Source organism: Mchenga conophoros, linkage group LG18 (genome assembly GCF_057382185.1).
Source record: "Mchenga conophoros isolate Kocher_MC1m ecotype Shallow Benthic linkage group LG18, M_conophoros_male_GT1.1, whole genome shotgun sequence".
Taxonomy (NCBI): Eukaryota; Metazoa; Chordata; class Actinopteri; order Cichliformes; family Cichlidae; genus Mchenga; species Mchenga conophoros.
Window position 1 is genome coordinate 25,014,587 of NC_140543.1, and position 25,838 is coordinate 25,040,424.

General features: G+C 41.8%; 3 protein-coding genes across 5 annotated transcripts; 1 reads left to right on the top strand and 2 right to left on the bottom strand.

Annotated features, from left to right (window-relative positions):
• Positions 1–10,075, bottom strand: mtf2 (metal response element binding transcription factor 2). 2 transcript variants are annotated; one of them, XM_085256071.1, is made up of 15 exons: positions 9,948–10,075; positions 8,269–8,479; positions 8,030–8,111; positions 6,797–6,907; positions 6,540–6,640; positions 5,946–6,124; positions 5,752–5,847; positions 5,346–5,414; positions 4,958–5,081; positions 4,537–4,604; positions 4,243–4,413; positions 1,640–1,766; positions 1,408–1,466; positions 1,116–1,217; positions 1–928 (listed from the first exon to the last, which is right to left on the bottom strand). In XM_085256071.1, the coding sequence occupies exons 2-15, from the start codon at positions 8,347–8,349 to the stop codon at positions 553–555; spliced, it is 1,746 nt and encodes a 581-aa protein (XP_085112197.1). In that variant the 5' UTR covers positions 8,350–8,479; positions 9,948–10,075; the 3' UTR covers positions 1–552. The 2 variants fall into 2 exon arrangements, with proteins under 2 accessions (XP_085112197.1, XP_085112196.1); XM_085256070.1 differs by lacking the exon at positions 9,948–10,075 and adding an exon at positions 9,363–9,875.
• Positions 9,726–20,685, top strand: dipk1aa (divergent protein kinase domain 1Aa). Of its 2 annotated transcripts, none has more exons than XM_085256073.1 (7): positions 9,726–10,075; positions 10,193–10,487; positions 15,735–15,869; positions 16,002–16,109; positions 17,535–17,711; positions 17,798–17,929; positions 18,019–20,685. In XM_085256073.1, the coding sequence occupies exons 2-7, from the start codon at positions 10,434–10,436 to the stop codon at positions 18,697–18,699; spliced, it is 1,287 nt and encodes a 428-aa protein (XP_085112199.1). In that variant the 5' UTR covers positions 9,726–10,075; positions 10,193–10,433; the 3' UTR covers positions 18,700–20,685. The 2 variants fall into 2 exon arrangements, with proteins under 2 accessions (XP_085112199.1, XP_085112198.1); XM_085256072.1 differs by having other exon boundaries at positions 9,726–9,889; positions 9,961–10,487.
• On the bottom strand, positions 20,679–24,332 carry rpl5a (ribosomal protein L5a). Its single transcript, XM_085256074.1, has 8 exons — positions 24,197–24,332; positions 23,811–23,880; positions 23,603–23,718; positions 23,387–23,521; positions 23,083–23,285; positions 21,634–21,811; positions 20,975–21,063; positions 20,679–20,840 (listed from the first exon to the last, which is right to left on the bottom strand). The coding sequence occupies exons 1-8, from the start codon at positions 24,197–24,199 to the stop codon at positions 20,738–20,740; spliced, it is 897 nt and encodes a 298-aa protein (XP_085112200.1). The 5' UTR covers positions 24,200–24,332; the 3' UTR covers positions 20,679–20,737.
• Between the last annotated feature and the right edge of the window lie 1,506 nt (positions 24,333–25,838).

The following is a 25,838-nucleotide window of genomic DNA, read 5'->3' on the forward strand; positions in this document are numbered from 1 at the left end:
GGGGGGGGGGAAGGAAAAAAAAAAAAAAAAAGCATTAGTTAATAAAACTTCCCCATCTTTCTCTTATCCTCCAAGATAACACTTAAAGATATTATTTGAAAAAAAAAACAACACAACGTTACAGTTATTATTAACGTGTCTTGAAATGAAAGCATATCACTGGATTAAGCACAATAACAGGTCACTGAAAGCCTACAGGTGCAGTATACAGATGAATGAATTGCATCTGAATAAAAGGGGCTGTTCTCTGTAAACACTCAAACCTGTTAGTTGAAGTTGAAACCACAGCAGCACAAAAATGCTGTGCTATTGTGACAACTTTGTGCTGTGCATGAAACTGTTTAAACACATATACGGTGTGTATAACTGTAAAAGTCACCCTGGACTGGACTGAACCAGTAGGCTTTACAGTAAGCAGAACTTGCTCCTGTCCAAACTAAATAAAGGCATATAATCAGTTAATGCTCTGAATACACACGTCCTCAGCACAGACATAAACGTCCCACGGGTGCTGGTGAAAAGTTAGAAGTGACGAGCGACATGTGAAAAAACCTACGAGGCAGTGACTCCTTCCCACTCCACCAAGTACTGCACCTTGCCATCAAGGGTGACCCGTCGGGCCAGGACTTTGTACTTCTCCCCGCAGGCCAGACGTCCCGCTGCTCCAAAATAGTTGCTGATGGAGCTCTTTAGGTGGGTGAGCTGGCTGTTGGGGTCCATGCCGTGAATTATGTCTGCAGAGTGAAGCCCTGGGAGGGAGCTCAACAACTCTGTGGCTGAGGGGTGTGGGTCTGCGTAGCTGGGAGGGGGGATGTCTGGGGTGGGGGGCTGGGGGACCCTCCGTGGCCGTCCACGTTTCCGTTTTAAAGGTGGAGGGGAAACAGGCATGATGGGGGCTGCTGTACGCGTCTTGCTGGAGCTGCAGAGGCTGGAGGGTGTTTGATAGGAAAAAGAGGAAGTAAAAAAAAAAATGCTGTTAATTCAAAGAGCAACAATAAAAAACAGACTACAGAAAATTAGGAAAACAAGGCTTTAAGGTCTACAGCCATGCAAGTCTGAGTTTGTACCCAGCACAATTCTACTTTCAGTGCAGTGCAAACATCAGGCAGGCATACCTGGACTGTCTTGAAATGCTAGTTGAGGTAGTTTCTGAAGTGCTCAGGGCGCCGATGGATTCCACATCTGAAGTTTTTAAAGACAGCAGAGACCTGTCACTCCTGGTGGTTTGGGGGAAGGTAAAAGATTAAAACATTATGGTTCTTGTTATGTTACAGTGAATCAAGCAAATCAAATAAACACATTGTGTTTGTGATTGATAATTCAATTTGCTTTTGCCCGAATCTTCACCCTAACAAAGCTGAACAGTTCTGATTGCTTTAGAACTACAGTTTATAATTGCCTACTTACTTGACAGATGTAAAGTGATCCAAAACATGGGGCTCTAACGGTGGCGGTTTCCTGATTTCCTGTCAAAGCAAAGGAAAAAAAACAACAACAAAAAGATGGTTTCTTCTCATATAACACCAACAGTAAATGTCTAACACCTATACAAAATAACAATGCAAAAATACCCATCCCTCCATGCACACACCCAAGCTCACGCCCACTAGGAAACACACATGCAAACATACAGACAGACCTGGGACGAGGGCTCACTGGAGCGTTGTGGTTTAGCCAGAGTCTCCAGAGAGCGTGCTCCTTGCTTCCTCTTTCTTTTCTTCTTTTTCTTCTTCTTCTCTGTGCCATTGGTAAGAGCACTGGGACTTCTAGAGCAACAACAAATATTCAGAACAGTTTTACATATAAAGGCAGTTGTGCCTGAAATAACAGTGAAACTGTTAGGCAGTTCATGTGTTATGTAAACTGTTAGGACACCCTTGAAAATCATCTTAAAAAAGGGAAATTCATCTATAGATAGGAGAAAATTCTTAGCCACCCTATGAAATTTGGAAAACTTTGTCTTTATTTATTTATTTATTTTTTAAACAGAGCAAGAACTTTTCAAACATATTTCTAAACATATTTTCTTTAGAAATTAATAAGCAAATGATTTCAGGTAAAAGAAAAAAAAAAGAAAAAGAAATTAGGGACAAGTTGGAGAAAGTTGCATCCTTTGGTCAGATTAGATTAAACTAGAGCTCTTTGACTACAGAGATGCTGCTTTTGGAGAGAAGGGAGAGGCACAGAACCCTAAGAACACTGTCCCCACAGTGAAACGTGGAGGTGGAAGTTTTATGTCGTGGGGATTTTTCAGTGTCTGGATCTGGGTTTCACATCAAGGTCAAAGGAATAAGGAAGGAAGGAAGATGTGAAGATTTTGAAAGAAATCCTCAAGCAGTCAGCAGCAAAAACTGGCTCTTTGCTTCGTCTTCCAACATGACAACGACCCACGACATATGTTGCTCTTGGTAAAGAACGACCTCCACAAGACCAAAATGAGCTTTACTGACTGGCCTGTACAAAGCTCCGACTTGAATCCCACTGAAAATCTGCGGGGTGAACTAAAGACCAACATCCATTTGAGAAGACAATCAAATCTGGAGGCGCTTAAGAGATTTAAGATTGGGCTGGGATTGCTCAGGAGTTGTGTGCGAGACTTGTTGAAAACTACAACAACAACAACAACAACAACTACTGCATGCTGTTACCAAGCAAAAGAAGGATAACTGAATATTAGCAACAGGGAGGCTAATATCAATCCTGCTAATTTTGGTGAAATAGTCTTGTTTCATGTGCAAAGAAGAATCATTTCATAATTTGGAAAATCTATATTATAACTTCCTCACTCTGTTTAACAGTAGTTGGAAAATAGTTCACAAAAATGGCTTTTTATAGGGGGGCTAAAATTCTGTCCTCATCTGTAGATCACAAGGGGCATTGTTTTTGTTTTAGAGTAAAACAAACAAACAAAATGCTCTTATAATACATAAAAAAAAAAAAAAAAAAAAAAAAAAAAAAAATCACACTTAAATTAAATTAACAAGGTAAAGGGGCACAACTAAAAAAATGTTTTTTTGGTCCTTAACTTCGCCAGTCTAACACCAGCAATTTCTAAATTGTGCATGTAATGATGAACTATAGAAAAACAAATAACAGGAGTTTTATTAGCAAATAATCATTTCTCTTTTTTAGGTTGTATATAAAAGATGGAGAGGCTTCAAGGTAAAGTGGCCATTCTTTCTGGCCAGCAGGGGGAGACTCCTGTCACTGCAAAAGAAGTCACACTATATGAAAAGTCCATGACCTTGTGGCTCTACATCTCATTTTATTTATGACTTGACTAACGATTTCCCAACAGGTTTATATTTCAGTCACCAGTTTCAAGTCTACTAGTCAAGAATGCAACATGAGATATGACATGAACAATGATCCCATTTTGAGTCAAATCAAACATAAAGCAGCGCTCAGCGACCAAGTAAATTAAAAGTAAGTACAGTATGAGTGTTCTCAACTTTTCGGTCAGCTTCTCTGAGTCTTGTTTCAAAAAACACAACGTGGCAAGGAGCACCAAACACAAGGCTTCAAAATGCTATTTCAGAAACCAATGAGGGGGGGGATGTCACAACGGCTAGGTCCATCTTTTATAGACCGTCTACGGGCTTCATGGTGACATGATGGGAAAGTAGGGCTTTATGAAACAGGTACTGTATAGCTCCTGTTAAAAGGTGTAGTTAACACTTTAACAGTAAATAAAGTGTTAAATAAACATTTTCACTGAGAAAAAAAGGGAAAAAAAAAAAACTACCTAGGTAACTTTAGTGCCTGCATTTGACTTATGTGTCACTTCTATTGCACTATAATGCTGCTGCTGCTGCTACCACCTTAGGGCAACAGATTCACACTTCAAAATTAGCTTAGCATGTCATCAATGTCAGCACTTCACAGGAAAAAGATCATCGAAGCTGCACCTGGCAAGGTGCAATCACAGTTCAGTATTTTTTGGGCCACATAGCGTCATAAATATCTTTATCCCAAACTTCCTTGAAAAATAGTGATACAACTTTCAGGCTTAGTCCCCCACCACTACTCTACATTACGTGCGCTAAGCTCCTCCCACCAGACAAGCATAATCGTTATAAGTACTAACAATAAGCAGATGCCAACTTTTTGTTTTTTATTCTGAATCTCTCTTTAGATCTCCCTACATGGACCTAGCATTAATGAGTTCTATACAGGATCAGGTTAACACAGTATCCAGTGGGCACCTTTAACTTTAGGGCATCGACACGTTTCATGTCTAACCTGATGGCGGACAGTGCTTTAGTGGACTTGCATCCCTTGATGGTTATCTCATGTGAAGCCTTCTCCATCACTCTGCTGGTTGGCTCGTCACAGTTGGGGGGAACAGGAGGAAAACGGATCCTAAGGCCAAACAAGTGCTTCTTTTTCTTCACCTCCTTTCCTGACATGAACCTGGGACACGGTGAAAGGGTGGCCATGTAAAAAACATAGAGTCTGTGCAAATACTGGGAGATATTTGAGGCACTTTGATGTTGTCATCAGCATAAAGATTTCAAGAGCAGCAGATAAACTTACATGCAGCTATTATTGTTAAGCGCCTCCAGAACATTTTCATATCGTTCTGATCGTGGAGTGTTGGCGAGCTGTAGACACAGGAAAGATATTGTACAAGAAAAAACTTAAATATTTAAAAATCCAAATGGGGGCCAGGTTATTTCTATTTGGGAAATAACCCTCTACTAGGATTACCTAACAGTGTGGCTTTCAGACCACCAATCAACCTGATGCATTAAGCAGCTACAAAAAAACAAACAAAAAAACAAACAAAAAAAACAAAACAAAAAACACTGACTTGTGTGGCTGCCAATTCCTGACATCCTGTTCCAAATCTAACAAGTAAACATGGATGGGACATGAAATGAAATATGAATAATAGAAGAAAAAAAATCTGTTGGTCTACAATTGGTCACTGGTGCATTACATAACTTATCCTTACCTCACCCAGCTGCAGCAGCTCCCAGTTATCATTGATGTACACCATCAGGTCCATTTCTGAGTCAAAGTACTTCTTCTTGTGGATCACACTCAGGTTGTAGAGGCTCAGGTGTGCGACATCCTTCCTGAAATATTTCAGTAAATACTGTTTTTCAGTCTGTCTTAAAAAAATAATAATAATAATAATAATAATACTAATATAAAGACACCAAATATGTTTGCTGGAGCCACAAGATTTAATTACAGAGGTGGAGTAAAAGTTTATCACAGCTCTCTAGCCCTGGGCGTCAAAGGTAGCAGAGCTTTTAAGACGAAGAGTAAATGCATGCTTGTGTAATTTAATAGAATAAAAAGCCAGCTGTGTGTGTCAAAGTACAAGTTCCTCTTACCAGCTGAGAGGCAGACGGCTGAGGTACTCCGGTCCACCATTGCAAACCGAACAAACAAACACATAAAACCTGAAGGCAAAAATAAAAAGGCCTCAGGAAACAAGAACACAATATAAAGTTTAACATAAAAACCTAGCTATGCTCTAGCTGACTGTCCACTGAGACACGTTTCTTTTTACCATTCTGTTTGTGTGCACGCACTTTTTCCAAAACTTGACTTAAAAACTGAATATTACCCAGAAGTATATTCACCATCATTTCAAGACCAGTTTTAATAGGCTGTCCTTGTTCTCCAAAGCCACACTTTTGCAGGCCATTGGGGAGCAGACTTGAATACGTACAACAATACAGTCAAGATCCACTGTCGAGGGTAAACATTTACATTAGAAGCAGTAAATATGGTCACCTATCTCCGTAGAGCATTGGCATCTGTAAGCAATGGAGACAGGCTTCGTGGAACCATTGCTGACACATGTTGCACTGCAGCATCTTCAGGTACCAGCTGCAAGCAAACAGAATATGAACATTATAACTTTTGTGGACATGGGAACATTTCCATCCAAGCTTTTCACTCTTGCCAGAATATGCAACGTCACTCACTCTCCTGGACCGCCGCAGTAGCAGTAGCACTGCTGGATGTTGGTTTTGTGGCCGTGGTCCCACACCAGCTCCTCCAGCACGTATGGGAAGGACAGGTGTAGCTCCATGTGCTGCGGCTCCTGCTGTTCCTGCTGCAGAAAGTCTTTAGCAGACGCCCCTCTTCTGTGTGGACCACCCGTCTGCAAACCAAACAAACAAAAAACGTGTTTTTCCCACCAAAATAAATACATAAAAAGAAAATTTGGTAAACACATATAAAGAGGTGCTTTTTAAAGCTGGTAAGCTCTTTGGAAAATTTTTAATTTCTCCATAAATATTTGGGGATTTTTCAATAAATAAATGACCTCAGAATAGTTTAGCCTCATTCACTTAATTGGGTTTCTTAATCTTGGGACATTTTATTGTGGGATTAAAGCCTCAATCACTTTTATTCACTCCATTGGAATCTATGAAGTCTTTTATATCCACTTTGATTTACAAACAAAGCAAGTAATGCACTCTTCAAAACAGACATGTGTCATGTTAACAAACTCGTCTAAACCACTTGTTCAAGGTAAATGTTTGACGTATTTCTTCTTAAAGAAAAATCTGTACCTTAGCGAGAGAAGTGAGCTCACACTCTGAGCAAAGCCACTTGTCATCAGAGTCGATGACAGCAGCATCGATGACAGGGGAGTGACACCGCTGGTGGTAGCCTAAAACACAAATGAACACATCCGTAATGGCCAGAGATTAGAGCACAACAGATGAATAAATAAACTACTGAGACTGGCTGTTTAAATGTGTTACAAATATCATATAAAATAACTGTTTCTGGCTTATGTTGGAACATCAAAGACGATAAATGATACCTTGTCCACACTTGTCACAAATGACAATCTCGTTGGGTTCCTCTGAAGTTTCGTCTTGGCATATGGAGCACACAATGTCTTCGTCGTCGTCATCCTCATCATCTTCTTCCCCTAAACAGCAGCAAAGTCATGAAGGTAAGCGACTAAAGTTTCAGATTAATGGTGGTATGACTAGGGGTATAATTTAGAGCAGCTTTCAGTCAAACGAGGTCAGAGGAGTACACAGAGTCATCACAAGAACAAAAGACATCCCTCTCACAGCAACTTTTGCTGCTGTGAGAAGGACGACTCAAATTCACCCAGCTGAAACTAGAGAAAGGTGGCAGGGAAAATATTTTACAACCTGGATAAATAAAATCCAAACTGTCTGGTTATGGGGGGTGTGGGCGAAATTGCACTTCCATGTCCCTGAAGGTCTACACCAGGATACTAGAGAGAAGATTCCGTCTACTGACTTAACTTTTGATTCAGCAGGAACAAAGCAGTTTTCATCCTGATTGCGGACAGTTTGCTGCCTTCATCCTCCTGAGGATATTCGAGGGTGTGGGATGTTTGTAATAACTACTTGTGGACCTGGAAAGTGGATTTCTATTCAAACCAATTTTTTTTCCCCCTGTAGCGCCAAATCGCAGCAACAGTTGCCTCATATCGCTTTATCACACTCACACTGGAATAGAATTTATAATAAGATTTTGATTGCATCTCATGTGGTGAATCTTTGTCATACTTTTTAATATATCACAATTCAACTATCGCGATCAGGTTGAGGTTAAAAATAAATAAATAAAAAGTTATCTGATAAATGTCACAATGCCAAGAAAAATCTTAACCAGATACTTCTCACAAATCGTTTACAGTCAAATGTGACGAATGTGTCTGATCATAGCGTCTTTGTGTCTTTCATTAATGCTTTATTCATGACCCATCCCATTTAAGAATAAAAATGAAGAATACGTTTTTCTTAACACCATAATAGCTAAAGGGGCTTAAGTGGAGCGATAGCTGCCCGTCTGCATGTTAGCAATGCGCTGCGACTGTACTGATACACTCTACAGTTAACTGTCAGTGTGAAGAGCAAGAGATAAGCAAGTCCAGGAAGAGGCAGACAGGTTTGCACAGCACAAACTGTGGATAACTGACTCCCTACCCTCTTTGCAATGGCTTACAGTATCTTTACTGCATATTATCTAGCAATTAAACTAAAATATATTGCACATTTTAAATTTCATTCACCTGTTTGAATATCCTTCCAAAGAACCCAAGACTTTGACCGATCCTCAAAAACCACAAAACATCGGTGCTTGTCCCGATCTATCTGAAAAACAAAACAAAGAAAGATTTACTTGTTTCCAGATGCGACAGGGGCAGATTTTGCTGTAGATGACCTATACTGATTTCAAGAGTTTTTCCGCCAACGCTCTCCACACAGTCCGTTTACCTGCATGCATCATATGCATCATCCTCACACTAACCTTTGCAATTGTTCCCAAGTAGAAAAGGCCATCTGACCACCGGGCCAGGACATCCTGTCCTTCTGAAAATCTGTCAGACATGCTGTCTTCTCCATACTCTCCCCTGGCAGAAAGGCTTGTGGGGGACAAGGACACAGCCTGCTGCTGCCGCTGCTGCTGCAGGGGATGAGCTCTGTGATGCACAGACAGGTGATCCACAACCCCTGAGTCTCTGAAAAACAGTGCAAGGCAAGAGAACAGAGGCAGACATGAATTTAGACTATGGAGTAAGCGGATATGGAATAAGTGCAAAGTTAATTTATGCGATTTTTTTTCCTGCTTACTGTAAACAGATTGTAATTATTTATATGTGGTGTATTCTGATCCTCAAAAGAATACTAGTACAATTTAATGTATGTTATTGGCATTTTTTTTAACTGATAACAACCAGCAGAGTAACAGTCCTGTATGTGTAGTTTGGATGCACAATGCATCCAAACACAAGGATGCATTGTGTGCTTGCAGAAGGGCTTACAAAAGAAAGAGTGAAACATGGCATTTCCTCTCCACTGGCTTTGAACAACAGGTGATTATACTCATAATTAGTGCTAATTGTTAATTAACCACATAGTCAGTAACATGGCTTCAATGCAATGAAAGACAAAAAACAAAAACCTAACCACCCTTTCAAAAATAAAGACCAATGTACTTACTACTGAACACTTCCATTCAACTACAGGTCTCAGTGACAGCTAATACTTTGATCATACTAATAAAACATGTCATATTTCTAGCTTCTATTGTAAATGTTATTCATTTCAGATGTTAAGAAAGTATTGATTTTTTTCCTTCGCCTTTAAACCCTGTCCTCCAATGCAGGCTTTCCTTTGTTCGGATAATGAGTGGACATGTTCAGTGCCAGCCACTTAGCAAAGATGAAAAAAGACAGCTTGGGATGCCGCTGCAGGCTGATATAATGTCTTGTATATTAAATAGTAGGCAGCTGGGCGAGCTCAGCAGCGGGAATAATCCACATGCAAAGCCGTAACCCCAGCCAGGTCGCTGACCGTCGGACCCACACCCCCCCTAACGGGAGGAAAACATGACAACAATACCTCATTCGGTCACCTCCGTTTCCACAAACGACTCGTACGACAAAAATAACCGGACAGAAGAGCCGCTCTTATCCCGCTCTTCGAGCAACTGAATTCACTTCTAAAGCGTGTCGGGAAAACATGCGGGGTTTGTGGCTTCCTCAGAAAATAACAAACGGTTCATTTTCCCCAAGCAAGTTCGCCATTTTGGTTTCCCGCTGATGATCGGGGAGTGCATTATGGGAAGAGCTTAAACGACTGCGGCTGGCTGTCTGTGCCGCGACGCTCACATTTTTTCAAACATTTGAAATTGTAGGCAGGGCATTTAGTAAGCAAAACATATCCGCCCCTTAAAGAAGCATATTTTTTAAATTATTTTAGTCGACGTTTTTCTGGAGGTGTTATGCGTTAATGTCTGCCTAAGAGAGACGTTCTATATATAAAATATGTTTACTCAAAAACATCAGAAGTTTAACGACGCGATGTTTGATAAACTTGTGCAAAGTACGACCACTTCATGGCGCTACAACATAACATGACGCTAACAGGTAATTTTTAATCAGACCTCCTGGCCGGAAGTTGTGTGTAGCGTCTCCACAATAAAACCTTTATTTTGAAGGAGGAAGCGGATGTTTGTCTTCCCCCTCCTTGCTGGCTTGATCCGCTTGTACCTCCGGAGTTTCGCAAACACGCAATATTGACTCGCCGTTATCTGCAGAGGGGATCTGGCTTCGGTGAGTGGGCTTGGACAGCAGTTTTGGTCAAATTAGTGGATCACGTGTAAACTTAAAAAAACCCACATCTTATTGGTAGAGTTTGCGCCTGCGCTCTGAACCTGCGTTTTTCCCCAGCTTCAACTATGTTGCTTTGGTTGGAATTCAGCAGCTGCTGCAAAGAGAGCCCAGGCGCAGGCAAAGTGTGCCGTCAGAGCGACTCACGCCGTCAACTCAAACCGACAATCTGAGCTTAAAATCGGATAACCTGTAATAATTTTTCTGTGTTCGTCGTTTGATGCTGAACACGCTTTGTCCCATGGGTTTTTGGATGATCCCCCACAGCCAGGTCCACGTCTTGAGATGATCTATTTTTGTGATGGCGAAGGGTCTTTTTCCACGGGCCTGGGTGAAGAAGTCTTTCTACTTTCAGGTAAGATTGCTACCCAGGATCTGTTGTGTGAAGCGGATTGCAGTTTTAAAAAAAATGAGGTGATGCTGTGGGATTGTTTGAGCTCGCCGTGGTGCCACATCACACTGACAGCTGGCAGTAAACGGGTACCTCCTCTTGCTGCTCGGTGTGGACATCAAAATACCTGATGAATGCAAAATGCAAAATACCTGATGAATGCGGGCCTGCTCTAGAAACAATAGGATTGTTGCCCTGGCACTGCTTTGTTTTTGACTGTAAAGATGCCAGGGCTTCCACTCAGTCTTTTCCTTGCCTTCAGCAGTGCCAAGGAGCAGTAATTCCTTTGGGCTGGGTAATAAGGGTTGAACCTTCTGATTTGAGGAGCAGCTGCCAGCAACTTCTCTCAATACCGTAAGGAGCTTATGCAAGAGGGCTGCATTTGCTCTTAAAAAGGGTAGAATGCTGTTGCATTACAACATGCACAACCGTCAGTTTAATGCAGTCTACTGAAAGCTGAAACATGTTGAGCTCAAAGTGTGAAACATGTTGGCAAGCTCAGCTCATTTCATCTGGCTATAACCAGTAACCAATTACAGTAAACAAGTGTCTCCTGTAGGCCCGTGGTTTAATTCAGTGAGATCAGTTGCTACTAAGCAACATGTCATCCTGTACCTGGCGTTGTTTTTTTGAGGCCTGAGAGGACATCGATCCTAGAAGAAAAAAAGAATTTTGCATGTGTTTTCACTGTATATTGTGCATGCAGTGTGCACATTTTGCACAACAATTAGGCAAATGTGTTCTATTTGTGGTCTACTCAAATCAGTTTCTCCCCATGTCCATGTATCTCAAACAAAAGGTCAGTGAAAAATGCAAACGGGCTCACAAATTTTAAGAAAAAGCAAGAAGAACTTCTAGGAAACCTTCTTCCCGCAGGCGATACGGTCTCTCAATCACACCACCACACAGTACTGACCCACACATACAGTTCTTACACACACACTGGACTTTCTGGACTTTGGTTTTGCACAACACTGGTCACTATATTCTTCATTTCCGGTTAATACTTGTACAGCTGCTGTTATTGTGTATATATTTATTTATATTTAGATTTCTTCATACATTCTTATATAGTTCTATATTGTGTATTGTGTATTTTGTTGTACAGTTATTTTATTTTCAACTTTAATTTATATATTTATCTTTATCTTATTCTTCCCAGTTAAATTTACCCTTCATTCTAATTTGTGTTGTACAGTTATTTCATTTTTAACCTTAATTTATATTCTATTCCTTCCTAGTTAAATTTACCCTTTTTAATTTTTCATATTTATTTCCTGTCTTATTCATAGCCTTTTCCTTTTTTGTTTTCTTTAGGTCACGAGCAGTTGTCCAAGCATTTCACTACATATCGTACTGTGTATGACTGTGTACGTGACAAATAAAATTTACATTTGAATTTGATTTGTATGCTCATAAAGCCACCACGGCAAAATGTGTTCCTTATTATCTTCCAGGTAGCAAGCTTACAGGGCAAGTTTCAGCAAAGCCATCACAGTTTACTGCAGAGCCGACATATATATGTCTCCTGGACCGAACTGTGCTGTCAGAAATCAAATAGCTCAGATGTCAAAGCCTGCTACATTTAAAAACCAGTTTAGTAAGACTTCACTGAGCACGTAAAGACACGTTTTCAATCAGGGAGTATTAGCCACCTTCAGTGCGTCACGCGGGATTAGAGGCAAAAACTGACAAGGAGAGCCAGCTCCGTCCTGAGACGCTCTGTGGATTTCAGGTGGGATGAAATGACAGTGGCCATCACCGCAAACCCCTCTACATGATATGGGCCTTTTGTCTGGGTAACTGAGACCATCTGTTGACAGACAGTGACACTAAAGCTTGCACTATGGATTTTGTGCTTTGTCACTTAGCTCAGTCGTGCACAGGTCATTCAGCTCTCAGCACTTAGTCATTTTATTTGACTTATCTTGTTTTGTTTATTTTATTGATTTATACCTTGAGGCTGCTATACAACTGCAAAACATGTGGAGTCTCTGTCCCTGTCTTTGTGATTAGTAATATAGTAATAAACATCTTTTTGACTCATTTTAACCCTCATACGTGGCATCAGTTAGGTTTATGCATTGTTTTCCTAGTTAAGACATTTAGTACATATCAGGTGTCATTGCAAAGGATACACTGTAAGGGACCAAAGGGTTTGATGAAGGATTAAGCTCTGTCCTGCTCAGCTTTCACACACCCCACAGACAGTTCACAGGCACGCATGACTCAAAGTCACTTGCTTGTCATGACCATGGAGGGCTGGGCTGTATCCAACCTTTAATTTCCATGTGTGCACTTAGGAAATGTTAATTCCCTTTGCAAAGAGCCTCTACACATGCCAAGGCATTCAGATGTGATAGCAATGTTCACTCTTTATCCTTATCTCTATCTCTTTCGTGGAGGCCAACTGTCTATTTAGTCATCTCTTCAGGGCACACGGTGTTTAAAAGCAAAGCAGTCGTGCAGAGGAGACATCTGTCCTGCTCTGTTAAAAAGCAGCTGCTAAAGCTCAAATAAACTCCTGCTGTTGTCAGTAACAGATTGATGAAATGCACCAATTAGAGAGACAGGTAATTTGTTATTTTCCCGTACCCTAACCTCCTTGCAAAAATATTTCGCGAGATGCCTCAAATCTCAAAAGAATACAAATTAAGAGTAATTTGACCCTCTTTCTGTGTGTCAGTGCGGATCAGACGCTTTAATGTCTCCCACAGAGTGTATAAACCCATAACAGAGAGTTCTTCTGCTCTGTTTACATACTACAGTAATCATAGCACATGAAAGATAAAAAGGCTTTTGACTTGGTGCCTGCCACACTGCCAGGGTATTTTGCTGGGATTTGGAAACAGTGCTAAAGCTGAATGAGAGGCACGCCAAGCTGCCAAAACCCACACGACATAACCAGTTCCTGCCATGCAATCAAAGAGAGAAGCAAAATTACTTTATCCTCCCAAGTGCAGTTACAGTCCTCGGAGGGAAAACTAACTGCAGTTTTGTTTGGGTAAAAGTCGAGGAGTGTGGCCGACGAAGGCAGTCTGACCTAAATTCTTTTCACTGCTCCACTCTGCCCTCCAACAGTCCTCTTTGCTTTATCTTTTTGCTTGCTTTTATTTAATTATTCTCTTAGTCTGTGTGCTGCCGAGAGGATCATTTCATTAACTGACTTCAGCGCAACAGTTTTCACAATTCTACTTCGAGACTCTTTGATAAGGCCGCAGACTTTTCTGCCATAGACGAGATGGTGAAATGTGTAGCTGTGTTGTGTGGATTGCCATGATAGTTGGCTTAGCAACCTTTGGCCACAGTGACCAAAGAACAAATTAACAAATTATTGACACAAAAACTTCATGTTACCCCTCCCAGGGACTTTTGCGATCCTCTGACTTCAGCACCACAACATCAGTATTTAGTATGTTGGAGTATGTTTGCATACTAAACTAGGGTTTCAAACAAGGTCAAAGTTATAGCTGCAAATCATTGCCATGTTATTGTTTTTATTGTTGCCTGCTAAAGTTACACTTTAACTCAAAGCACCACTCTTTATAAGTGTAGCCTCGCAGAGATGCAAATATAACACTGCTATAGGTTGGTAATGAAGCAAATAGTTACTTTCTGTATGTACAGCTGGACTGTATGACTAACTTGGCATTTAACTTGATCTTTCTTCCTGTTTTCAACAACTGCAGCTGTTTTTGTTTCTGATTTGGTTAATTTCAGTTCAGTTTTTTATTCCATTAGAGGTGAAAATCACCAGATACCACATGATACAATATCATCACCATGCTTCACACAATACAATATTATTATTATATTTATCTAGTTTTGCAAACTGTGCCCTCAAAGTTGAACTTTGTCAGTGTCTGTTTTATCACAATAAGATTGGCAAGAATACCAATACTCACTAAAACCAGCCATAATTATTGTGAGATAGTCTATGATTGAACGGGACCAAGTTGGCAATTAAGTGCAATCTATTACTAATAATACATCAATTAACTGTGATAAATCCTTTAAAATCACGTATCTGTTGAAGTCTGCATAGACTCAAATTCATTTTTAAAAGAAATTCACATTACATTTGCATTCAGCAGCCTTCCTGTTCTATAGAAATATAACCGGCTCACAAGCAGCCAGCTGACTCAAGTCCTCTCGAATTGTGTTTACTGACAAAGACTCATTCAGACTGATGGCAGCATGTTGCCAATCTGTCTGCATTTATAAATCAGACAGCAATATTTTGCAGTCAGTCCAAGTCAGGCTGCAGCTGTTTGCAGAAAAGTTGCTTCCTATCTGGCAATCTGTGCAATCGCTCTGCGATTAAAAGTGGTTGTGAATGTGCAACACCCACGAGCTCTGAGCAACCATATCATCACCACAAGTTCCAATCGGTCACAGAATAAGAAAATTTTTTTTTATGGATCTAAGGAAGGTGTTATATTTTTAGTCCTTGAGCCATTAGCTAGCTCTGAATTAGGAGGTAGCTCTGTGTAGCTAAGTGTGTCCAATGTTGTACTTTCACTTGAGCTGATTTAATGTAAGTTTGTTTGGCTAATCTCAGGATGGTCGTGCATGAGATTAGCCTTCTTCTTTGGAGTACTCCCTGAGTATTTTAATTTATTTAGTAAAATATTGATATCTGGTGTCCATGGTATAATACTGGCATGGACAACACTACTGTTTTTTTGTAGTGTAGTTTTCTTCAGAAGTTTCACTCTGCCTGATTTTTATCACGATGGCAAATAACTGCATTAACTTTCACCGTGTCACAGAAATAACAGGACGTCTGCTCAAAGGGGCATTGTAAGACATGTGATGTGTGCATCCTGTGACTCAAGCAGTAAGCTGTTACCAGCCACAACTAAAATGGTATGTCGCGCTGAAAGAATGGGACTCCCAACTCTAAAAAACATTTTCTGGCTTAATGAGCTATTGTTGCACCTAGCAATAAACCACACAACCAGTACCTTGTTACTGGACAAGGTACTGGTTGGTACTGGTGAGAGTCCCCAACTCTCACTATAATAACCTTTTATGTGATCAAAGCTGTGTGATTAGATCAAATCCATGGTTGTCTAACACGTTAATCCAGGTAATCCCAATACAAAGAAATGCAGGTTCATAACAAAATGAACTGCCGGGACCTTGGTACTGTAGAGTTTCCAGATCTGGGTCCATCAACGCAGTTTTGTTTCAACTCTCCACTCACAGGCTCGGATCTCCTTTGTGCGGGTGAACTACCTGTTCCTGACATGGCTGACTGTGCTGGTGGGGAGCTGGGTGTTCTATGTGCAATACTCCGCCTACACAGAGCTGTGCAGAGGACACGAGTGCAAGAATGCCATTGTGAGTGACTGCAGTAGTTTAGAAGAGACCGTGGTTTGAAAATTGCAAGAACTTGTCTCAGAAATCTTTGTGGCTATTAAGAAAATGTCACCCGTGTTAGAATAATAATTGTGTTCTTCTTTTTTGTTAAAGTGTGATAAATACAGGAGGGGGATCATCGATGGGTCTGCTTGCAGTAGTCTGTGCGACAAGGAAACACTGTACATGGGCAGGTGTCTGTCAACACTGCCAAACAACCAGGTAGGCGACCACTGTACTTTCCATTTACAGTAGATTACTGTGTGTAAAATCTCACTGGTAGATGTCAATACATGACTTCTGTTTTCTTAACACACCCAGTTGAAATGAACAAACCTAGCTGGTTGCTGTAGGACAAACAGGTTTTAGTCAGCCAAGACAAACAAATACGTCAAATTTAGACTCTACTCCATAACTGCTGCCATGGGCCGACATGTTTCTTCCACTGTTTCTGTATATAAACATTTTTCTAAACACTGTTAGAAAACCAACACATAATAATGAATTATTAATAAAAAATTAATTAAAAAAATGTGCAGTATTTTTATGTTTTTACCCTCAATGTCACCTCAAAAACTCAGGACGTTCATTTGTAATGAGTGTAGGCTGTTTACCACAGCAAGCAGTCAATAGGCTAGCGGCCCACCTGTATTTACTTTGGAGGAGGCTATAAAACGTTGTGACAAGAGTCCAATACAGTCGATACAGTGGAGTTCACTTTTGACCGATGACAGTGATACTGAGTCAACTTGTTGAAGATATCCTGGACTTTTTGTCAGTAAGCACAGATTTTATTGCCTCTGTCAGCTTCTATTAGCCTCTGTTAGCTCACCTAGTAACTATTTTTCTTGCAAGGTATTTTTTACATTTTTTTTCTGTTGTGGAACATTTCTCTACAGCCATTTTTTATACATAGAAACATTTAAAGAATTTGCAATTGTAGCTATTTTTTAGATTTATTAGCTCTGTAGAATCTTCTTGATGCATGCTCAATCATCCAGGTATGTAGATCTCCAAAAGTTGATTCTGTTCATCTGGACGTAGCGTTTTCAGTGGGAGAAACATTTCATCACTCATCCAAGTGACTTCTTCAGTCTCAGCTGACTGCAGGTTTCCCCAATCTTATAAACAGTGCATTTGCATAATGACTGAAACTAGTACCACTGAAGGAACAATGGGCTGGGAGGTCAGTTCCTTCATCATAATTATGCAAATTTTCATGACCATTGATCAACAACCACTGATCAATGGCCATGAGTTCCATTCACAGAGAGTTGGGGAATGGCTGCAATCACAGCACTATAATATGGCGAAGGATGTAACCTTACCCTTATGTGAAAAGGGAAAGACCATCTCTGAATCAAGGAGGGGACCTAAGGGTACATCTTTCGCCATCTTACAATGATAAGATTGGGGAAACCTGCAGTCAGCTGAGACTGAAGAAGTCACTTGGATGAGTGATGAAACGTTTCTCCCACTGAAAACGCTACGTCCAGATGAACAGAATCAACTTTTGAGACCTCTGTAGAATATTAAAGAATTTCTTTTTTCTGAGAGTTACATGAAAAGTTTATTCTTATATGAGTTCTCATTAGCAAAGGATAAAGATGAGTGATCGGTCAATTATCCCATTCTGCTTTTCATTAGGTATACACAGGAAGCTGGGGAGACCACGATGGGATCATCCACTGTAAGCTGGGGGAGGTTGTGCACTATGAGCTAGGTGAGGAACCAGAGCCACGGAGGGAAACCCCAGTGTTTGACAAGCCTACGAGAGGCACCTCAGTGGAGAAGTTTAAAGAGATGGTCTTTAATCACCTCAAGGTAAAAGAGGTCAAGTCATAAAAGTTGCGATGAAACTAAATCTGTGATTTATCCTGAAACAGCTTCTCTCATTCTCTATCCACCAGTCCAAGCTTGGAGAACACGCGAACCTTGCTAGCCTCGTCAGCCAAATCCTCTCTGTCGCCGATGGCAACAGGGATGGACGGGTGTCACTGCCAGAAGCCCGCTCTACATGGGCCCTCCTGCAAATGGATGAGGTATCATAAGTTCATAATAATATAATTAACAGTGGAGAACAGTTTTCTGAGGCTTGATGTTAAGGCACTTTCGTGCTCTGTTCTCTGAGGTGCTGCTGGGTCTGCTGCTCCAGGACAGAGGACACACTCCTCGTCTCATCGGCTACTGCGGGGATCTCTACATGACGGAGCGTGTTCCCTATGGACCCCTGTACGGTTTATCTCTGCCTTGGCCTCTTGTTTCTTGGGTTCCTAGTGGTTTGCAGCGCTCCATGGACCAGTGGTTCACCCCCTCCTGGCCTCGCAAAGCTAAGATCTCCATGGGCCTGCTGGAGCTCGTGGAGGACATCTTTCACGGCACCTACGGGAGCTTTCTGATCTGCGACCTCACTGCGGCACACTTTGGTTACACTGACCGCCATGAGCTCCGTCTGACTAACACCCAAGCAGTGGTTTCTGAGGAGGAGTTCAGGCGCACCATGCGAGCACTGAAGTGCGAAACAGATGCCGACTGCATTTACGGGGCAGACTGCCACACATCCTGCGATTTGTCAGAGAGGCGATGCAGGGAGGAGCCATTCAGGCCAAACTTGGCGAAGTCTTGCGAAGCGCTGAAGGACTACCTCCTGCGGGGGGCGCCATCAGAGATGAGAGAGGAGCTCGAGAGGCAGCTGTATGCCTGCATGGCTCTCAAAGGTAATGCTGGACAGATGAACATGGAGCACTCACTTATCCTCAACAACCTGAAAGCCCTGCTGTGGAAACAGATCTCACACACCAAGGACTCGTGACAAGGAGGGGAAGTCACTCTGAAGGAGGAAATGGGTATAAAATAGGCTGTGATGTAAGAGTAGCAAACTTATTAAAGTCATTTTTAACTAACACTTAGGAACGGTCACACATATGGATGAAGCTGGAGGCCGGAAAAACTTATTTTAAATGATTAAATGACTGCATGTTACCGTCAGTCACGCTCATAGAAACACACATTGTGTATTGTATTGTTCACTACAGTGGAATGTCATGATAGCACTGCTGGAAAAGAAAATACTTGTAGTTTTTACTGAAAGTCTCAAAAGCCGAGAGACTGAATTGCTGTTTTTGCCACAAAAAATCATGCTGATGAGTGCGCACTACGCTGGTAAAATAATGATTGTAAAATCAATGAACATCAATACCACAATTTCATATTAAAACCTAGAACTTGAGGGAGTTTAGGATAAGGGTGGACTTTTAACAAAGGACTTAAACCGACCTAAAAACCCAAACTGTGCTGTAGTGTCTAAACAAGAGTTTTCACATATTACTACTCATTCGGTGGACGATCAGCACTTCTAGAAACATAACTAAATCTACACAGAAGCAAAAATAAATCATAGTTCTTATGTGTGTTATCACGAAAGAATGTGTCACCAAGTGCAACAGTGCATGCGTTTCATACAATTGTCAAAAAGTCGGGACTATACACCGGATGTCCTTCCTGACGCAATCCTACAGGGATCTGTGTCGATCTTTCACTCGTTAGCCAAATGTGCAAAGCATTATACTGTGGAGCTACTAATTGCAGTAGAGGAGACCAGCGCAGATGCTGTAATTTTATATACCAGATGTTTTAAATGGGTGACAGGTCTTGAATCCGTGCAGGTTAGTTCTATGTAGCCAGCTGTTTAGATGTACATAGAATGGAGTTTGGCGTCATCTGAGATAAGCAAGGCCTTTGTAGGGAAAACCTGGGAATAATGTTCAGCATTAATGGTGCCTTCACAGATGTGCAGGTTACCCATGCCATTTGGATTTATACCCACATACTATCATGCTGATTTTACTTTTTTAATAGTATACTGATAATAAGTAGTACTGTACGATTCAGTACTACCTCAGCAAGCTGTTGAACAGAGATTTCTCTAGATTCCCTCCAACCTTTATTGTTTGTCTTAAAGAAGCTACTTTTGGATTTTCCCTTATTCACCGGGGCTCACCACAGTGGGGCAGCACAATTGATTCAACAGGTTGTTTTTTTTAAATGCAGGTTGTTGATTTTGGTCCTCCAAACACAATCTAAAGGTTTAGCGATACATTCCAAGTCTTGTCTTAGTGCTGGATTTTTAAAAAATGTCACTCATCTGCATGATAGACTGAGACAGTATCCTGTATGGCCGATGTGAAGGTATCCACAGAAGTCTGGCTTATCTTATCAATGTGCATCTCCCACTTGTGAAGTCACTGCTGCATCACTGACCCACCCAAAAAACTAATGTATTTAATTTGTGAATGTTTGCCGTTTGTATTTTCCATTGAAAAGAGCATTTGTGGTAACGTACGGCATTATTTATGGATTTTCACATCACAGTGCCATAGAGTTCATGCTGGTCCTTTTTATGAATGTTTACAGTTTGTGCAAAATATAAAATCTTGTGCTCACGTGTCATGCTGTGCAAAAGGTTTTCCATGACTTGTCACATGTTACTGAAATGAACTTACTACAGCTGGATGTGTTAAGCCACTACAACGCAGATCAGACTGCTGCTGAGTTTGGAAACTTTAAAAAAAAAAAAAAAAAGTTTACTTAGAAATGAAGAAAAACAAAACAAAACAGCATGATTTTGCACAATTAAAATGCATACCACTGCACTGTTTCCTTTTGAGTATTTCAGTCCTGTCAGTTAACAGACACCATTGTGGTTCAAACATGATAACAGATGAGTAATTACGAGTCTAACTTGAGGGAAAGGAGCGACTCATAATACTCGTGACACAGGACAGAGACGGCGTGAGTTTCAAATAAATTTATTTGTCTGCAATGTGAGCTGCATTTTCTCTGCAGAGGCCCTAACCGTCCCCTTCTTCTTGCTCTTGCGCTCGTAAGAAGCTGGCCTTTTTCTGGGCGACGCGGTCCTTCCTCTGTGCCAGAGATAACTTGGCGCGATTCCACCTGCCCGGAAAGAGACGACGACAAAAAACAACTCCATTAACATTCACCACACGAGAGAAAAAGTAACTACTTTGGCCTCGATTTGGCATGAAATAAGAGCAGTTATTGTTCCACGATGGTGACTGTCAACTCACCTCTTCTTCTTGACGTCTTTTTTGGGTTTCTTTTGGTGTACGGGGTTCGCTCTGATGGCGGCGTGTGCTTTTTTGTACATTTCTTCGACCTGAAAACAAAACAGGAATTTAATTAATGACAAAGCTGTTCATTGTGTACCTAATAGATTGTCGTTTCTCTTGAAAAAAATAACAGGAAACATCAGACGACATTGTCACCGGAAAGAGGGGAGGGGGTATTGAATTGATATACTAATTCAATACAGTCTACATGTAGAGAAGCCCATACTGGATCTTTGTGAGATCATCACTGCTATGAGTTCAAGTTTCCTGTTTGCATTTGATGCATTCAAATTAGATATTTGACATGCAAGCAATATTTAAATTATGTTGATGTAAACATCACCAAATGATCAAATTGCAGAGGAAATGTTCATCTACATGATACATAACAGGTCAGACTTTTCTTTATTTTTATATAGTGCCAAAAATAATTGCGGTCAAGCTTTTTCTGCATCACTGAGTTGAACACCACTTCGAGTACTGGAAACAGGAAACCAAATCTTAAATGCATCTGAGAGTGTCACCTCAACATTACATGATTTAAGCAGACACGAAACTAGCTAACAGAATCTGTTCAGGCCGTGTTCGTAAAAATCACGCAGCAAGTGTTATGTTACCATGTCTGGAGTGACTCCGTTCTTGATGAAGCGCGAGAACTGTTTCTTGTAGGCGTCCTCGTCCTCCTCCATCAGGTAGGACATGTAGTCGGCCACGTTCATGCCCATGATGTGTTTCCGATGCACCTCTGCGTTGAACTCTTTACTCTCTGTGTCGTAGCCGGGGAAACGTTTCAGACTAAAAAACAGAAAGTGTGAAGAAACTGAGTTGGGCTATTAAAAGACGCCTCTGAAGAATCAAGTTTAAAAAACTAAACAAAAACCAGACAAAACAAAAACACAAGGTTCAAGGTAGTTCTGTTCTTTGTTGTGGAACAACGTGTTACAGCTGCTTTTTGTAATCAACCTCTGTGAAGTTGAACTGTCGCCATCAGGGGGCAGCGTTTTACCAGTGAGTGCTGAGACGGTTGCTGCTGCTCCAACTTTGCCTTCTCACAGGCAGCGACCGCAAGGCCTGATGTAGACTTTTGCCAGTGATCTTTTAGCCATTTCCCACTATTACCTACTGGGCTTGACTCAGTTCTGCTCTTTTCCCATTACAAAACCACCTCAAGTTTGATTTTGACTTTGCCTAGTAACCAGAAATCCCTTTTCTCCCTACATGGGAACTTTCCATGCCATGCATCTCCCCCGACGTGTAGTTACATTTCTCAGGTGGTGCATGTCGTGTTACGCCCCAATTAAGGTTATAAATGGTCACTGGCTATGGTGCAAGTTACAAAGTAGATGTGACGCAGAAGTATAAATCGTGTGTATTGTGTGTTGGGTCGTCAGAGCAGCACGTCCAAAAGTCTGTGACCTCATTTGTATGCGACACAACAACAACAACAGAGGATGTTGTGGTGATGGTACGTACACCTGATGCTCGGTATATGGCATTTTGTCAGTCTTGGGGACTACAGTGGGGGGGTTTTGTGCAGCCATTTTCCTCATTGCCGGGTTTCAACAATAGTGGCTTTGATTTTCGTGAGGGAGTAACTCTCATGACTCATGGTATGACACTACTGACTAGCCAATCAGTGGCATGCAATCTGTTTGCGTCACACGCCTCAGATCACTTGAAACCACGCCCAAGCAGGTACTAAAAAGTACCCAGAACCTGGAACTACCACCTAATGGCAAATCCTAAAAACGGTCCCATCCTGCTTCTCTCAGCCCCGTCTTGAAAAGGACAGTAAACATCAGCTAATGCAAATGAAGGACCAACTACATTTTGCTCAGCGTGCTTTTTATCATCATCGAGAAGCAGAGATGCACCAGCAAACTAAACGGACAAACTTTAGCTGGACGGAGACCAGCGAATAACCACGTAAACTCTAACTGGAAATATGCGATTGTAAAAATGTCTCAAAGAAAAACATGCACACATTCCTGTTTCTGCGCATGTTTACTGCAGGAGTGAAGCTGCAAAAAAAGTCCACCCGAGTGCAACTCTGACATCATACTGACCTGTGAGGAATGGCAAGTCCACCGTCCACCGCCCCCTTTAATGCTCCAAACACCTTGTTCCCTGTAGTGGTTCTGGCCAGACCTGCGTCCAGATAACACGTGAAGGCGCCTGGTTGTCCATCCACGCTCTCTACGTTGAACTCATCTCCCGTCACCTCCACCTGGCCCTCGTACACCTGGTCCATGCCGAACTTTTGCAGTAGCTAGGGAGGAGGAGGATGAAGGCGTATGAGAGGATGTGCAAAAACATAAATCTGCTCCAATGTATGGCAACATATGTGTGTGTGTTTGTGCGCACGCTTACCCTGCGAGCCAGCAGCAGCCCGGTGCAGTAAGCAGCAGCATAGTTTGTAAGGCCCACTGTGATACCATACTTGGCCAGCTCATGAGAGTAAGCAGCACAAACGATATGGTCTCCCTCAATCTTCGCGTAGGCAATCTGGACAACGCAGACATAGCAAGATAAGACAGCTGCTTAAAAACACGTGACCTCTCAAGTTTGAGTCTTTCTGTCACTGACCTGGCAGCAGATGTCCCTGTTGGAGAACCTGACAATCATCCGGTACTTGGGGGTGTTGTACTTGTTCTTGTCCTGCACAACCAAGCGTTTGCGGGCAAAATAGTCGGTTTTCCCCTCTGTCAAATAATAAGTAACAGCATGTGGTTTAATGGCGTATGCTCCATAGAAAGGGGATCTGAGCCCATGTGCAATTCATGTTGACTTTTACCTCTCCTCCTCCTGAATTTGACTTCGTAGCGCTTGAAGTAGGCCTTGTTCTTCACCACTTTGACGAAACCCTGAGAAGAGACGAAGAAGCAACATGTCAGCAGAAGCAGAAAATACCATAAGTATCAAGCCTCCAGTTGTCCCTATGGGCACAAAAGCTGTTTAACCGCTCGGAGTAAGTCTCCACGAGGAGGTCAGCTGAGGTTTCAGCAGCCATGAATCGCCACGCTGGAGCCGAGCGGCTCACCCGGCCGGAACAGCCCGACAAGCCGCAAATATCCAGCTCCATCTGTCCCTCAAACCGCTTTAGACACTCATCTAACTACAAACACGCCTCCACAAACTCAAACCGTCTCCACCCGGTGTATATGAGCTTTATCCACTCACCATTTTGGGGTATTTTTTCTTCTTCTTTCCCCTCCTGCACTAACTAGCGGACTCCGGGACACGGAAGTCTGATGTCGCTATCTTTGGGGGGGTTTTCCACGGAGCGTCGCGGGTTGGCAGCGCCCCCTGCTGCACCGGAGACAAACAGCACAGGCCAACAGAGGGCAGCAGCTACACGGAGAGCACAGGTCTGTGGAGGGCCACAAATACATCACATAGATCATTAAATAACTGTTGTGTCATTAATGAATTAAAATGGCAAATATATTATTTTTTATTAAATGTTTTAATTATATAAATTAATATTCAATTAATCATTTTTGTAATTAATAATCCACTTAGAATAAGGAGGGTGAGTACCTTGGTCATTCCAGAGGGATCAGAGGGAGTAGAAGTGCTTTTCCCCCCACATTAAAACGAGTCAGTTAAGTTGAGTCAGGCATCTGACCAGGATGCCTCCTGCATGCCTCTAAGTGAGGCAGTCCGGACATGTCCTGCTGTGGGCAGACTTAGGACTTGTCTGGCTTGGGAAGGTCTCAGCATCCTCCCTGGATGAGCTGGAAGGAGGTGGCTGGGGTGAGAGAAGTCTAGCCTTCTCTGTTGAGGTGCTGTCCCCACAAACTGATCCCAGATAGGTGGTAGAAAATGGATGGATAATAATAATAACTTCATTTTGATTGCATTTTTAAAAAGCATAGTTAAAGTGCTTCCCAATTTGAATAAAAGCGGCACATTTAAGTTAAATATACCTGAGAAAAATCTTTCATTAGATCTATAAGAGATTATTACATTTTAAACCAACGCCCTAGAAAGCAGGATGACATTTGCAGTGTGTCAGGATTTTAAATTTACACAGAGAAAAGAAGAAAATAGGAAAAGCTTTGAGGTGACATGCGCAGGGCCACAGCAGCCCTGCGCATGTGCTGTCCACATACACTCTGTGGACGCCAAGCGTCTGATGTGATAGCACATTTTTGGTGACACATCCTCCACGATGGTGAAATCAAGACACGCAATACAATGTTGATGCATCGAGCTGGAAACGAGTCTGCCGGGAGGGTGGACTCTCAGTCCCCAGAGAGGTCACAATGTCTGAAAGCTGAATCAGAATCTAAGGTAGATGAGCTGGCAGCCCAGTGTGCACATGCAGTTTGTGTGGCCTCATTTAACCTCTCTGACATTAGTGTTCAGGCCTCACAGTCTGCTTTTTAGGCTCCTCTGACTTCAGTTTTCACTGCTGTGGGCGTTGAGTCCTTCACTTGTAGTATATTGTAAGAGAAATCTTTCACTTTTCCTTGGCAGTCGTGGAGCTATTGTCCGGAAATAAGCACTTCTGTACCTGGAAGGTCTGTGGGCTGTTACTGGAACTTGTAAATTTTCCTTGTAAAAATGACAAGTAAAGAGATGCCAGAATAATGTTGCTTCTCTGCTTTTTTCTTTTCTTGTATTATCACCGCTCCAGATGCTGGTTTGACCCTCACTGCCCTAACTTTACATTTCCTTTCCCAAAACAAGCACAATACATTCAAAAGCTCCTCCTGACTATATGGACCCACTAGTGGGATTTTCTTCACCTCAACAGCTGTTTCCAGGGTCAGCATTGAACTCTCAGACTCAGTGAAGGCAAACATGGCTGATAAAT

Coding starts and splice junctions, on each gene's coding strand:
- dipk1aa (XM_085256073.1), top strand. CDS start 10,434: ATGGCGAAGGGTCTTTTTCCACGGGCCTGGGTGAAGAAGTCTTTCTAC. Junction 16,110..17,534: donor CAACACTGCCAAACAACCAG/GTAGGCGACCAC, acceptor GCTTTTCATTAG/GTATACACAGGAAGCTGGGG. Junction 17,930..18,018: donor CCCTCCTGCAAATGGATGAG/GTATCATAAGTT, acceptor CTGTTCTCTGAG/GTGCTGCTGGGTCTGCTGCT.
- rpl5a (XM_085256074.1), bottom strand. Junction 23,719..23,810: donor CAAATTCAGGAGGAGGAGAG/GTAAAAGTCAAC, acceptor ATTATTTGACAG/AGGGGAAAACCGACTATTTT. Junction 21,064..21,633: donor ACGGAGTCACTCCAGACATG/GTAACATAACAC, acceptor TTTTGTTTTCAG/GTCGAAGAAATGTACAAAAA.
- mtf2 (XM_085256070.1), bottom strand. Junction 5,082..5,345: donor AGCCGTCTGCCTCTCAGCTG/GTAAGAGGAACT, acceptor GAAATATTTCAG/GAAGGATGTCGCACACCTGA. Junction 4,605..4,957: donor AGCTGCTGCAGCTGGGTGAG/GTAAGGATAAGT, acceptor CTGTGTCTACAG/CTCGCCAACACTCCACGATC.